At 37.0% G+C, this 14,956-nt stretch overlaps 1 protein-coding gene across 1 annotated transcript; it reads left to right on the top strand.

The window, feature by feature from the left end:
- Nucleotides 1-1,178: 1,178 nt before the first annotated feature.
- LOC116181963 (proteoglycan 4-like) lies at nucleotides 1,179-8,640 on the top strand. The gene is made up of 8 exons (XM_031502416.1): nucleotides 1,179-4,813; nucleotides 4,862-5,083; nucleotides 5,640-5,934; nucleotides 5,984-6,248; nucleotides 7,151-7,421; nucleotides 7,609-7,825; nucleotides 7,879-8,004; nucleotides 8,439-8,640. Exons 1-8 carry the CDS (start codon nucleotides 3,406-3,408, stop codon nucleotides 8,623-8,625), a joined length of 2,991 nt encoding a protein of 996 aa, XP_031358276.1. The 5' UTR covers nucleotides 1,179-3,405; the 3' UTR covers nucleotides 8,626-8,640.
- The last annotated feature ends 6,316 nt before the right edge of the window (nucleotides 8,641-14,956 follow it).

The following is a 14,956-nucleotide window of genomic DNA, read 5'->3' as shown; positions in this document are numbered from 1 at the left end:
GAAGTGAAATGAGATGTTAATCAACAATCTGGGTGTCTATTCCACATCTATTATTATTTAATGAGCGAGAGATTTATTTAGATTGCTCGTATATCTGCAATTATAGGTAGGTGGGTAGGAAATTTAATTCGCTTGTAACATTTTTGTAACAAACAAAGAAATCATCAGTAGGAAATTGCTTTGCTCCTCCACACATAATAAATAACTTAATTAATCACACATTCTTGTGATATAATGGAAGGAAGTGCATTACTGTCAACTTTATTAGTTCATGCAAATTGTATTCACATATGGTACATTTCCTTTTACTGCGATTTGCAATTACTCTTTGTTTCTTTTCAGTTGCATTAATTCTTGACAAGCGTAAGTAGATCGACCACTGACCACTTAAAAAAGAATTACGTAATCTAATATCGAGCAATCGTGCTCCTGATCTAATGAAATGAAGTTTAGTTTTCAATGGTTTAGTCAAATGTGCACCATGTATTTTCTTTATTTTTAAATTCTCAAAAATGACATTTCCGAGTTCATTGCAGGGTGTGCCGCTAAATCACAGCAAATGTCAGGTATATGTAAGATGGACCAAACAAAAATTATTGAGATCGACTTGGAAAGGCAAAAAATTCTTACACCTTCACTGTAGTAGAAGAAAGAAAGCCTTACAATTTTGAATAGGTACGGTTTTTGCACAGTGCGGAGATTGGTTCTACCTAGGGCCTATTTCATGTAGCAACTTGTCACTTGTTACTTTGCAATGTCATAATTTTAAAATGCAATAGTATTTTACATTATTAGCCAGGTAAGTGAGTTTTTACTGGCGATAGGAGAAGAAGACTAGCGAGCCGTTAGGCGAGCTTGTCATCTCCTAGAGCCAGTAAAAACTATTACCTGGCGTATAATGTACAATATTTTATTTGTTACTCATTTCTAAACAATAGTAAACGTAAATAATTAGTTCTTAAATTAATCTTGAAGAAATGTCTAAAATATCATGTTATCCATGTAACAGAGACTTCGCATTAATTCTGGCCAATGAAATTACTAGATTACTAACTTGTAAAATTTTTACAGGTCTGCTGTCAGTTTTACAAGTCTGCTGTCAGTTTTACAGGTCTGCTGTCAGTTTTACAAGTCAGTAGCGTTTAAACATGACGTTTACCCGTTTGCGTTTTGTCTTGTTAATCAACGTTTACAACTGAGTAACAAATAAAGATTATTATCTACTCATAAAATACTTTAGCCAATGTAGCATTTCGTGTTATTAATCTCTACTTTACATATTTTTAGCGTTATTACGTGTCAAAATAGTATTTAAGGACCCAAATATTATCAAAAAAAGTGACAAGTGAAAAGTTGCAAAGTTGTTTTATGAAATAGGCACCTGGTTTGATGGTCTTTTAAATCTACTCATTGATTTGATTGCATATAGGCAAAACTAATGAGCTCATTTTTGTGTACCTACTTTTAGAGGAGATCTTTCGAATCATCATACTGACTAGTGTTTCACAAATCAACCTTTCGTTTTGCTTGATGACTTTTAGAGCAGTTGTATTTTTTAGCTTGTGGGCAACACAGAAACAAAAAAAAAGCATATTAGCCAGGTAAGTGAGTTTTTACTGGTGATGGGAGAAGTTGGCTGGCGGGCCGTTAAATGACATTTATTTGCTACTGCCAATGTCAACATTGGTAAAGTTCTCTCTCTCACTCATATACCTAATGCTTATTGGGTTTCTTTCTAGCTTATTATAAGTGACACCCACAATAATTTTTTTTCATACCTGTATACTTATATCCATTTTGTACTATTTTAACGCCATCTTTTGGAAAACTTCGGTTTTTAAGTTGTACTCGTGATATTAAATTCGCGCGTATGATATGTACACGTCAATAGACGTCAGCACTATTCTCTCTTGGCTAGCTGCGCGCTCACCTATTTATATCAAACTAAACCGGAACCAACGAAACTTTGGACGCTGGCGTCTATTTTAAACCAACAGCAAAGTAGAAGCTTTCGTTTCTAATGCAATTTTAGTTTCGCTAAAAGGGAACCGCTATATTTTTTAGGTTCGCTGCTATGGTAACAACCCATGTGGTTTAGATGCGTTCGTTTATCGTTTACAGGCCGGAGCTCCCGAAGCTCGTTGTTGCGAAATACGTTCAGATGCAAAAGTTATTTTTTAGTAAATAAAACCATAGTGTAAAGAATAATAAACGAGAAGGTTTGATTTCTTTATACCGTGCTTTGGTCATAAAAATTCAGACTGGTTATAAATAGGCACTTTTTTTGTTTACAATACAAAAATACCTTTTTCGGTCACTTTCGTTCCTGTACGGGTGAATACATGTCCGAATGACGAAACCAAAAAATTAACATATTATTATAAGCTTCCGCTTTGCGCTAAAGAATCGCATACAATTTTCAAAAGTGGAATTTTTCGTCATTCGGCTCACATTTAGAAACAAGTCTTTTAATCCGGGTCATATTCAATAGCAGTGACCCTTGAACTCGTATAAATCGATTGGCGAAGTATTGACACCGCTGTCTCTTATCATTCTCGAGTAAGACGAGGAACAGACGCACGGATAAAACCGTCACATCAGGGAGATTTTCCGAAAAAAAATTTCTGAACAAAATAAGGATTGGCATAAAAAGCTTACAATCGTTTGGGAGAGTGTCTATCGCGTACATACACCGGGTTGGAAAAAAGTTTAATTATAATGTGTAATGGCTTCACTTCGCGTTCACCCATTGAGTCGCGACCGTAACGATTTGACAGTATTTAGTAGATACACATGTGAATTAGTACAATCATTGAATAATATTCAGATTTATTATTCAATGGTACAATCTTTATTGACCCATGCTGTCTGCAATTTTTTACATTGGAACCCTATAGCCGCCGTTCTTACACAAAAAGCTGTTATCAAAGTTGTTTCCGTTTACTGTTAAATATAGTATGTAGTTAAACAGTTAGGTACCTACAAGTCTGTATTCAATAGCCATCATTCATACAGTTGAGGAATCATTAACGATGTTGAACCGTTAATGTTTGTAAATATGTGCAAGATGATTAACATTTTAACAACCGAAATGTCTCATGTCTTGAATTGGCCTCACTTAAACGTCAAAAATATTCAAAGGACCAGACCATAGCTTTACCTATAATTATAAATTAAATTGTGCAATAGAAGTACCTATTACATACACAAATGTACCGTTAGGTGTAACAGTATTTTTAAACATTGATACATTTACTTCTTTTTATTTCAGCAATTGAAGACATTTATTCAAATTCGTACGTGTCACCGAAGTCGGAGGACGAAAGGTTAGGACCGGATTCGTCGGAGTCGCGGGTTGATGTTACATCCGGCCCAAGTGAAATTTATGTATCAGAAAGTAAAACAATGACACATTCCAGTGAAACTAAATTACACACAACAACCAACCGTAGAATAGAGAGATCGGCGGATCCAATTTTATCCCGACCTAGCGGAATAGAAGAGTTGTTGTCATCAAAAAATGTTGCAGACAATTTAGATTCAAATGATGTAGAATTTTCTGGTAGAATTGCTCCGTTCATTCAACCCTCGAAAACGCTAAAAGAATACCAAAAAATGTACTTGCAGCAAACCTCTATTAGTGAATTTTTCAATTCGGGGGAAGTAGAAAGGGCTCCGCAGGCGAAATCTCTTTCACTGACGGAGCCCTTGGAAATGCAGCCCACTGCGACGACAACTCCGAATTTTGCCACACAATCATTGCAGCCACCAAAACCCCGACAGGCTAGCGCAGATATTCAAGATATAATAACGGGAATCGTTAAATTACTAAACGGTAACGTAAATGTTCAAGCCAACACTTCGCCGCCGATGGGCAGACCTTTGCGTCCAGTGAGTACAAGAATTAACAACCGCGGACCACCGCGCATATCGGATGTTCCCATTTTACCACCAGATTTTGATGCCGGCACACCACAACTACCCCTTCCTCCTTTAGGACCTGTACCACCCCCAGTGGGGCCAACAAAGGTTCCAACCCCCTACCCTTTTGATTTTCCTCAAAACACCTCACCCATTCGACCTCATATTTCACTCTTAGAACAAATGAATAGGCCCGGTATGCACAGACCTTTAATTCCCACGTGGAGCCGACCGAATGGACCATCAAATGGCTCTCGCCGTCCAATCAATCCTTACCGAAGACCTAAACCTCCTTTTAAACCCATACCTATACATAAACCGGACGAGGGATCAACAACTTCGACAGAGAAACCAAATGTCAACTCCGATCCCGAATTAGAAACTAACTTTCCAAGTGACGATGGTGATACAACAACTGATCCTGACGGAGACGACTCACTTGAAATGACGACACTAATTTCTACTAACGACGCTGAAGAGTTGGACTACGAAAAAAATAAAGAAAAAAGCAGTTCCAAAATGGAAAAACATACAACTAGACTCCAAAGTAGTAGTGAAGCAATGAGCACGTTATCATCGAATTCTTCTGCTGTTGAAACTTCATCATTAGCAACTGTCGATCCTACAAAAGTGGCAATGCCAAGTATAACTTCTACCACAGAAACTAATATCACACTTACTGAGAACAACACGACTGATTCAATTACTTCAATAGCGACACCAACCCTCGAATCTTCCATACAAGAAGTTTTACAAACTCTCAAAGACGATCTTCTTTCTTCCTCCACTATTAGTACAGATTTATCTCAAATTTCTATTTCCCCAACTCCAACCTTAGACCAATTAGAAAAATTTAATGTCACCACAACGGCAACCCCGACTCTGCCTCTAGGTAAGCACCTCTATTTTACACTTCTGGTAATTATGTGATCGGTTTTAGAAACTACAAATACTACTAGCCAAATACAACCGCTGCACTCATACCGACCGAGACCTGGAATTGTTCTGGATGACACAGAGTACAAACCTGGTGGGAATCGTCGACCTCCAATTATAACCGCCAGGCCGCAGTTGGGAGATATATTCGATATTACGGTTTCCGCAATTCAAGGACCGGGAGGATCTCCGTCGAGAGGTCAGGGAAAGCCTTACGTTGTACCAGGTAATTTAAGTTCCTCACTTTTATAAAAGGCCTAGCAACTCCCATTAAGTACGAAAGCGGACCCTTATTTACTGTAACCCCGACAGATGATTAAATATCCTCTCAATAGGCAATTGTTTTTCGTTTCATACTCATATCCGCCAGCTGATGGTATAGTTTCATTGTTTGATGGCATGTGACATTTTTTCTTCTATATGACGTAACTTTACGACACCTCTGCAGACATTATGCCATCGGACCAAAACGGCTATGGCAAATGTCACTTTTTCTGTGTGATAGTTGCAGCTCTGCCAGCAACCACTTCCAAACAGTTTATGATACTTGGCTTTCACCTCCAGTTTAAGTAAAGACAGTAGCCATTTCGCATTTCTGGAACTTCTATCATGGATGTCACTGAAGCAGAACCCTTTCCTCAACATCATTGACGTGCCAATAGGAATGGTAGTTGACACATTCACAGTCCCTGCTTTAGTTTAGTACCTACCAGTGAACTACGACATACCAAAACTTTGTTTTGTGATAGATAGCTATCCTTTTAACTTGCTCTCCTTTTTAGTGGACATTGACGGTATACAAACGGGCGATGTTATTACAAGCCCCGTAGGCAATGAAGGCTTTGTATCAATTGATGGAAAACGAACTTATCTGAACTTATTCGGCGAATCAACAACGGATGCATCAACCGATACTATCAATATATCTCCCACAACTAGCACACCGGTCATCGGTACTGGCTTTGCAGTACCTCAAGTAGATATTCCAAAACAACCTGAACACAAAACAACCGTTCAGCCGAAGCCTACGCTAAGAAGACCACTATATGGAAGACGTCCCAGTCAGCCATCAGTTAGGTTCGTTTTGTTACCTAAATTACAACGAAATGCTAAAAATATTTTGCAGAATAGACACCTGTATAGTTGGGGACGATTCCACCTGCGACCGAACAAATAATGAGGTATGCAAGACTGAGTTGGGTGTGAGCGCCTGTCACTGTAGTCCAGGACATGCCAGAAGACAGCTACGTGATCCCTGTAGAAAAATTGTATCCATGGTGATGTCGCTCAGAGTGGATCGTTTGTATGAAAGACGCGTGGTTTGGGTGTCCGATTTGGGAAACAAAGGAAGTGATAGTTATCAACAGTTGTCATATGAAACTGAACGTGCCGTAAGTATTAAATAATTTAAGTACAAATATAAACCTATACTTTCTTTGCCTTTCACTGTCCCATTTTCATAAGTTTAGCTATTAATAACTACGAAAGTAACGTTGAGTTATGTTTGTTAGACTTTTTACACTTGATGAATTTTTTCTTCTTTGTACATTATTGAATTCAGGCGTTACATGCAATTAGATTAGATTTGCTGCCAATATTCAAAGATGCGTACCTATGTGTTAGTATAAAGGTAAATGTCCAGTAAACTCTTCATGTTATTATTTTTCGGGTAAATAAGTCCGTTCCAATGTTCCAAAGTCAGTGCAAGATCCCTAGAGTAGGTACGTCTTATGAACAGAATATTGAAATTCATTTACTGGAAGCCGTCACATTTGATTTCTGCAAAAGTATGGGTACTCCTCATTTCTTCAATTAAAACACAGCAAATTCGTTTTCTGGTGTAATATTAATTAACAATATACAATCATCACTTTTTTCAATGCTGTTGTGAATTGACCAATTGGCGAACTGTTGGTATCCGGATGTTTAGTCATAATTGAAATACATCTGTAACATTTCTATTTTTTTGCTCTTAATAAACAATCCAGATATGTACTTACGTTTAATGAAAAACATTTGAAAAAATGAACGTAAAATTGGTTGCATATCTTAAGGGGTATTTGACTGGTATGTTTAAGAATTGAACATAGGAGATTTGTATGTTCAGTGTTAATATTTACGCACATAGATCGTTTAGAAAAAGGACAAAAACTATCTCAAGATGTTTTCTCAACTCAAAGGATACCTAGCAAAGCTATGCTGAACACACATTCATATGCTGCATACGCTGCTTACCCGTCTCATAAGGCCACCATCATATTGTTTAGATTAAAATTTCTTTCTAATATTACAGATGGAATCGGCCATGTCCATGACACCGTTTAGCGATGAATTTTTGGGTATCAAAGTGAACAATATTTACAAGGGAGATCGCTCAGCAAGTCAAAGTGGAGTGTATGTCAACATCACACTACAGCTTGAAGCAAATGGAGATACGTCACGGCCTACAGTACGAAACGATATTCAAAGACATTTATTGGGAGTAATACAAAGACGAAGCAATAACATTGGAAATAGCGCACTATGGGTGGATAGTCCACCTGGTTCCATTTCTAGTCTTCAAGGTATTTAGTACTTGTGTTGCATCTAAGATTCATTTTTATATACACCGCAGTCAATTGCATTTTGAAGAAAGAACCCTATTCCAAAATAGGCATGTTCCAATTTTGCTTGTAATGTTAAACTGTGAAAGAATGATTCTAAGACATAGTATCTTTGGTGGTTTGCTAATGTTTCTAATCTTCTAATCAGATTTGGATGAATGTTCATCTCCAGAACTTCACGACTGCCATTCTCTAGCAGTTTGCATCAACGTATTTGGAGGATTTAAATGCGAGTGTAATGAAGGTTTGAAAGATCCATGGGCGGATCACAAACATCAGGCGGGACGCCATTGTGAACAATGTTCTAGTCAGCACTGTAATAATAGAGGCGAATGTAAATATCACAATGGGCAGGAAGTTTGCACGTAAGATTCACCATAGACACATGAAGGATAATTTCACAGAGAACTATTTGTAGATGCACGGGAAGTTATTATGGATCTCAATGCGAGGTCGATGGAGAAATTTTGGGGGTTGCTATCGGTGCTAGTGTAGCGGCAGTAGTTATTATTGGTCTTACCTTGGCATGCCTGATTATGTGGAGGTAAGTGAATTCCTTTTTTAAGGTGCAGAAAGAGAATTTATAAGAGGGGCTACATTAAAAGGGTTGTTAACAGAAAAATAGGGAACACATCAAACCTCCACATAGCAATTACATTATGTATTGTGATTCAAACTGAAAGCATTAATATTTATAGATCTCTATAAGAGCATCTGCCTGCATAAAGAGGATAACAGAGAAAACCTCCGATTTATTAATATGTGACCAGATTTGATAACAGTTTATTAAAGTAACTTTTGCGGAAATTCCATAGGCTTTAAACACTAATACAAATAAATACCACTTAGCAATCTCTTGTAAATACTAGGCACATTCATTTCATACAAACGTAATACAATGGACATAAATTTTCACTGCCTTAATGCTTTCTTCAGTTCAGTCTTGGGGAAGATGTCTAAGTAAGTGATTCGTTTCAGTCGTCGTTGGAGTAGAGATCAAAAAGCAGGCGTCGGCAGTCCAGTGTTTGGTTACATGACCAACCCAGGCAGTACGATGAAATCACCAGTTGTTGGCGGACCTTATCATGTGACGATGGAAGACAGAATACGATGGGCGCAGATAGCAGACGTGATGGCTCAATCCAACCATTATGCTGTAAGTTAATAATTGCTTAGTACTAACTCTCTATATAGCACTTATTACTATTACTTATATGGGGATTTACTCAAGTGTCGTGGGGACCTATTGAACTTTATAGATTAGATGGTAGAAAGAAACATAGTTATACAGTTATGTACAGTGTGGTCCAATTTCGATGGGATTAAATGGGTAACTTTCTTATCAGCGCAGATAAATGAAAACAAATTAGGTACTTGTGACCTAGCCTTTAATGTTTACTCCATTACCATTGCCAGAAGTAGGCTGCCGTCTTTTTTTCCCTAGAGAGAAAAACTGGAAAATGAAAAATTTGCTGTAATTTCATTATTTTTGAAGTGAGAACAAAATCGCTTTAGCATTATTCACGCAATTTTTAGCGTGGCAATCAATGCCGTCAGTCGTTGGTTTATAGCCCTTGTAGTAACTCGAAGTTGATTTTTTTAAATAGAAATTATAGTTGGCCACGTTTTCAAAAGATTGCTTGTCTTACAAGCTTTCCGAAAATGTACTCGCATAACATGTCAACATATTGTCAATAATAAATTCTCTACAATAAATTTTGTCTGAAAATAAACAAAAAAATAGTCGCCTATGAAAAACACTTGACAGCTGTAGTTTGGTTTTTTGATGTTGCCTAAAACGCCATAAATAATATTATATTTTTAGAAGTTTTTAGAGGCACACTTACATGTGATAGATATATCCAAACATTACAGCACAATTTGGAAGATTTACTCGATATCATTCCTTTGGAAGACGAACAGTTGTTTTTCAACAAGACGGTGCCCCACCTCATAATGCGTTAATTGTTCGAAATTATGTAAATGATCTTGTACCTAATAATTGGATGGGAATGCAGGGTCCAATAAAATGGCTAGCACGTTCATCCGACTTAAACTCATTGGATTTCTTTTTGTGATATTTTTTGAAAAATAAAATTTATAAATATCCTTCTACAACTGAGGAAGAATTACGGGAAAATGTAGAAAGATCGTTTCAAAGAGTTCGACCACTAGAAATCCTGAGTGCAACAAGATGTTTCATAGGCGACTATATTTTAAATTAACTTTGAGTTACAGCGTAGTTATTAAAAGGGTTAGAAACAAACGACTGTCGGCTTTGATTTCTACGTTAAAAAGTATCTGAATAATGTTTTGTTCTATCTTCAAGAATGAAGGAGTTACAGCAAATTTGAAGAATCGGCCATTTTTCAGATTCTCACTCTAGGAGAAAAACAAAAGACGGCAGCTTATTTCTGGCAACCGGTATGGAATAAGCATGAAAAAAGAAATCACGAGTACCTAAGCCGTTTTCGTTTATCTGCGCTAATAAGAGAGTTACACATTTAATCCCATGGAAATTGGACCACACTGTACAATAGTGTACATCCCTCCACCGGCTAGGGACGCGTCTACATCTTTTTAATAATGTACACAAAAAATAGTCACATGAAAATACTCGAGCACATCAGATATTGATAGTGTATATGTCCCACGTGTCTCTGATATTGGAGGTATGTTAATTTGCCGGTATGCATGGTGAGGGAAGGGATCGAAGGGTGGAAAACGGGATTTATTGGAGGGCGTCAGATATTTAGGGTGTTGTATGTATAATTTATGACGCGACCGCCTATAATCTCAGTCAACAGACATTACTTCTGTTGTTCGTGAATAATTTCCTTCTAAAAAAATCCAACGCGCTTGAGAATGTCAAGGTAATGTTTTTTTTGCAAGTTTGCGACCTTCCCACTCCCTTACGTCACGCTCAACTCGTGACATTATTGAAATGCGCACTTTTCAACACGTAGTCAACCCACCTTACTTTAATCTGACGCGCTCGAGTAAATCCCAAAATCCCCTATTAGGCTCCCCTACTATAACTTGAAATAAAGGTCCACTCACACTAACGCGAAAATGCGGGAATGGGAGCCGGATGGAAGTGGGATATATATGTACAGCGGGAAGCGGCAAGTGTGGACAACAATGCGGCGGTTCGCATGCACATCCTGCTGTACATATTACAGGGTGACAATTTGAAAACTTACCACCCCCCATATCTTAGTAAATAAACGAGATATTAAAAAAATCAAAATCCGTTTCGGTAATTCGGAGGGGGAATCACAATGACATAGTTGGCGACGCACCCCCTCCAACCCCCTGCGCCCCAACTTATAAATCTTAAATAGTGACCCCCCATGTGTGATATGTCGTTGGAAAGCTCTGAAAAAATGCTTTCCAACCATACCAAATAGCATTACATTTAGGTTAGTAATTATCGTGCAAATCAAAAAATAAACTAATATGATACATTTGAAATCTGTCGTATCTAAAACGCAACCGGCGAACATTAGACGAACTAAGAGAGAGAATAATTCAAGAATGTCGAAATATTGCAAAACCAACATAGGAAACGTTCGACAAGAGTTTGAGAATAGATTATAACGGGCGATCAAAAATGAGTTGCTGTCGAGTCGGCTTTGGAAGTCCAAGTTAAATGCGATTTTCCATGTTTATTTTTTGATTTGCACGATAATTACTAACCTAAATCTAATGCTATTTGGTATGGTTGGAAATCATTTTTTCAGAGCTTTCCAACGACGTATCACACATGGGGGGTCACTATTTAAGATTTAAAAGTTGGGGTGGCTGGGGCGCAGGGGGTGTGAGGGGGTGCGTCGCCAACTATGTCATTGTGAGTCCCCCTCCGAATTACCGAAACGGATTTTGATTTTTTTAAATATCTCGTTTATTTACTAAGATATGGGGGGTGGTAAGTTTTCAAATTGTCACCCTGTATATATACTTAATACTTAAAATTTAACTTTTTGATATTATGATGCAAAAACACTAACATTTCAGCCCTATCTGCATTTAGTCTATTTCTTTTAGGCTCGTAAATATTACCCAATTCACTAAAAAGTTGTTCACTTGACACACTGGCAGCGGGTGCTGAAAGGTAGACTGAAGCTGCGTTGTACAGAATAGGTAATTTGTTTTTTTCTGCCTTCCACCACTCAAAAGGGGATTTATCTTTTAATAGAGTTGAAGATGCCAAATATAATATTATTTCATTTTCCCAACCTTGCTTTTTTGTAGTACTGGTTTCGGAAGCTGAAGTAGAGGCAATGATCTCAAAAGTTTTTGCTTGACCGTGTCTAAATAGTAACGCCATCTATTGTTTGCCGATACGATACGATATATCGGCACGTAAATATCGGTATCGGCCGATATATCGTATCGGCAAAAAAAAGTGATATCGTTCTATCACTAATAAGCAACTTTAACAAAATTGCTAATATGTGTGACATTAACACTTGCTCAGTATCTGATCTTAAAAGATTGATGGAATATTTTCAATCTTATTTTTAATCTTGTTTAAGTTTAATATCCTTTAATTTGGTTTTTATTAGGTTAGCGGTTAAGATATTAGTATATTTAGTTATTGTGCTTTCTTAGATTAGTAATTGTCCTATAATTGGAATTTTATTCTGTTGGGCAATAAATCATATTATTATTATTACGTTGGGCATCTTGTCTTGAATGGCGATCGTGAACGCGTCGCTCCATAAATGTTTGTTGTTATTTAATGCAGGTAGTAATTTTTGCATTTCTTTATATCGTATTTGTGTTTTGTATGTCGCATTTTTTGTGTGTTTCAATCTTTGTTTTTGAAATATACTTGGTTTAACCGCAATGCAGAATCACATATTTGATACCGTTATCCTTTTCTTTGTAATCGTTTACGTTTTTGGTGTAATATTTGCTTAATTTATGTTTATTGTTAATTACTTGGTCTTTCCCTGAAGTAACATTCATAAGCTTTGATTTTTCTTTTAATATGTGGAAATTACCGATTCGTTTTGTATGTATTGACTTGTTGTTTGTAACTAACATTTTCTCCATGAATGAAGCAGTCACGGGGGTGGAAAAAAACTGTAATCAAATTGAGTTACGACACCCAATTCCGTGATTGTCTTCGACATTCAACTGTAGGCTCGAAATCCCGAACGAGGGGCGAAGTTACCTATCTAGCGGGGGCGAGATTATGCTAATCAAAACTCTTCGGTTTAGAATCTATATACGATAAATGAGCTACGACTCGCTAAGTTCTATATATTTCTGCCGATAGTTGAATTTCCCTACAAGCCCATGTAATTTTCCATCTTGCTTTTAACAAAAAAACTTTATTGCACCAGAGATCAGTCACATCCTGTACTCTGAACCCTTTCTCAGAATTTAGGTACCTGCTCCTACCTGACCCTTTGTTCAAAATTTGTTTTTAACCTTGAGTGTATCCAACTTGGTGTATATGCATTTACTATCTTTGTTAACCACTGGTCTTAGATGTGTGATCACGTGCCACTTTTCAAATTTAAGCGGGATCTTTTAGTTTTGGAGGGAATAGTAATTCGGGCGGCTATTTTTAAACGTTGCCGGGTTGACTTTATTTCCGTGTTCTTGAGTGTGAAGTTTGCGTAGAACCTGGCGGTTAAGTACACTATAACGCTATGCGTGAAATACAATAGGTATATGGTTCACATGGCCGCCTCGGGTTTTCTGGCAACAGTCGATCCTTTTGCGGTAATTTTTGATGACTTTTTGGCACATTTCGGGTGGCATTAACATCCGACAAAGCATTACGAACTGCAGTCACTAATCGGTCGGGCGAAGAAGCATATTTGTGAACGCAGACGCGTCCACATGCATGCGCAAACTGGCCCTTCCCAACTATTTCGAAATGTGAACCCAGTTTTAATCACGATTGAATGTGAGCCATAATGCCCATTGAATTTCCAACGAATTTTACTTGATAATACACGGGAATTCATTAGTTTGTGGAGAATTTTTCGGCCTGACCTTCCTTGGTCAAAAATTGTATTGCTTCTGTGGTCTGTGCCCAAGTTTTATCACCCATTCTTCAACATACAATATTATAATGTACTCCACTTACCTACTCCTACACTTATAAATGCTGAAGTTTGACGATTAAAAATTATTGCGTTTCGTCATTGTTTTCATGGCTAGGTAGATTACATATAAATGTTATCTCGTATATAAAAATATGTAAATTTAATTTAAGATATTGGATATTTTTTATTAGAACTCATTTGGAATTATCTAAGATATTCTTGCGGTGGTAAGTACGAATAATTTGACCCCTCGTCTATATTATGTCTGAAGAAAACTGGAGCACACAGCAGTCTTTGTAGTTTAAATAAAACGAAGTTGCATCCATTTCCTCGTTGACCTTTAATGTATTTTTAACCATAGATTTATGACTGTACTTGCTTATCAGATAATGCGGCACGATGGCACAAATTACGTGTTGTCAAGCAGTTTTAAGTTTATTTTGCTAAATTTTTAATCGAGGACGGTTTTGTGGGGCTAAAAATACGTTCATCGTCAAAATAAAATGTACTCTTCCCAAATGCTACATTATTCAGTTTTCAAATTCTAGTCATCGAAACCATCCGTTTCGCCTTTTTTTCCCAAGAAACAGATCTCGAGTATTAGGTACTTGAACGTATATAAAGTAGCTATGACACAAATTTGGTTTTCACAAATAAATGATATTGTTATTTAACTTGTTCAAACGGAGAAGCTCCACGTTCACAAAAGTGTAAAAATCAACAGTGCGCCGATTTTTGTGTGCATTAAAATTCTGTTTTTCTACTATAGTTTCATTTCATTGATATATTAAACATTTGCCACCTGTATTTAAATGATAGCATTGACTGGGGGGTTATGATGATAGTGATTTCTATACAGATTTTCATTAAGATTAAGATAGCGAATTCGTGTTTTCTCCCAATTTCATTCTTAATGCATAATCTTCCTATACAAACTTATTCGTAAGATTTCAATCGGCATCATTAAATTTTACAGTGTCCCACATGGAACGCAAAAATCTCAAATTTTGGCTTTTGAAGCCATAGTGGAATCACCTCTTTATTGCTCATCATATAGTCGTAGAAAAAATTGTGTGTGAAACTCGCATTGCATGGCGATTAAGACACTCATAACATAATCATTACGAAACTCGCCAAGGCTCGTTTCGTAATTCTCATACTTGTGTCTAAATAGCCATCATTAAATGCTCATTGCACAATAATACTATTAGAAAATTATATATTTCAAAATTTGTTATTTTAGCGCATCTTCCAAAAATTGAAATGAAATGGGGAATCACGAGCGTTTTTCCGTCCATCCGCCCGTGTGAGGGACGAGATGTCGGCATTTCTTGGTCGTAGAAAGGCTCATAGATATAGGTCCCGCACAAGTGCAGCAAAAATTGTTTTTTTAAGATAAACAGATAACCGAAGATAAACAAAAGTTGA

Source organism: Photinus pyralis, unplaced genomic scaffold (genome assembly GCF_008802855.1).
Source record: "Photinus pyralis isolate 1611_PpyrPB1 unplaced genomic scaffold, Ppyr1.3 Ppyr1.4_unclustered_Scaffold3102, whole genome shotgun sequence".
NCBI classification, from domain to species: Eukaryota; Metazoa; Arthropoda; class Insecta; order Coleoptera; family Lampyridae; genus Photinus; species Photinus pyralis.
The sequence above is the reverse complement of the archived record's forward strand: the minus strand, read 5'-3'. Positions and strand labels throughout refer to the sequence as shown.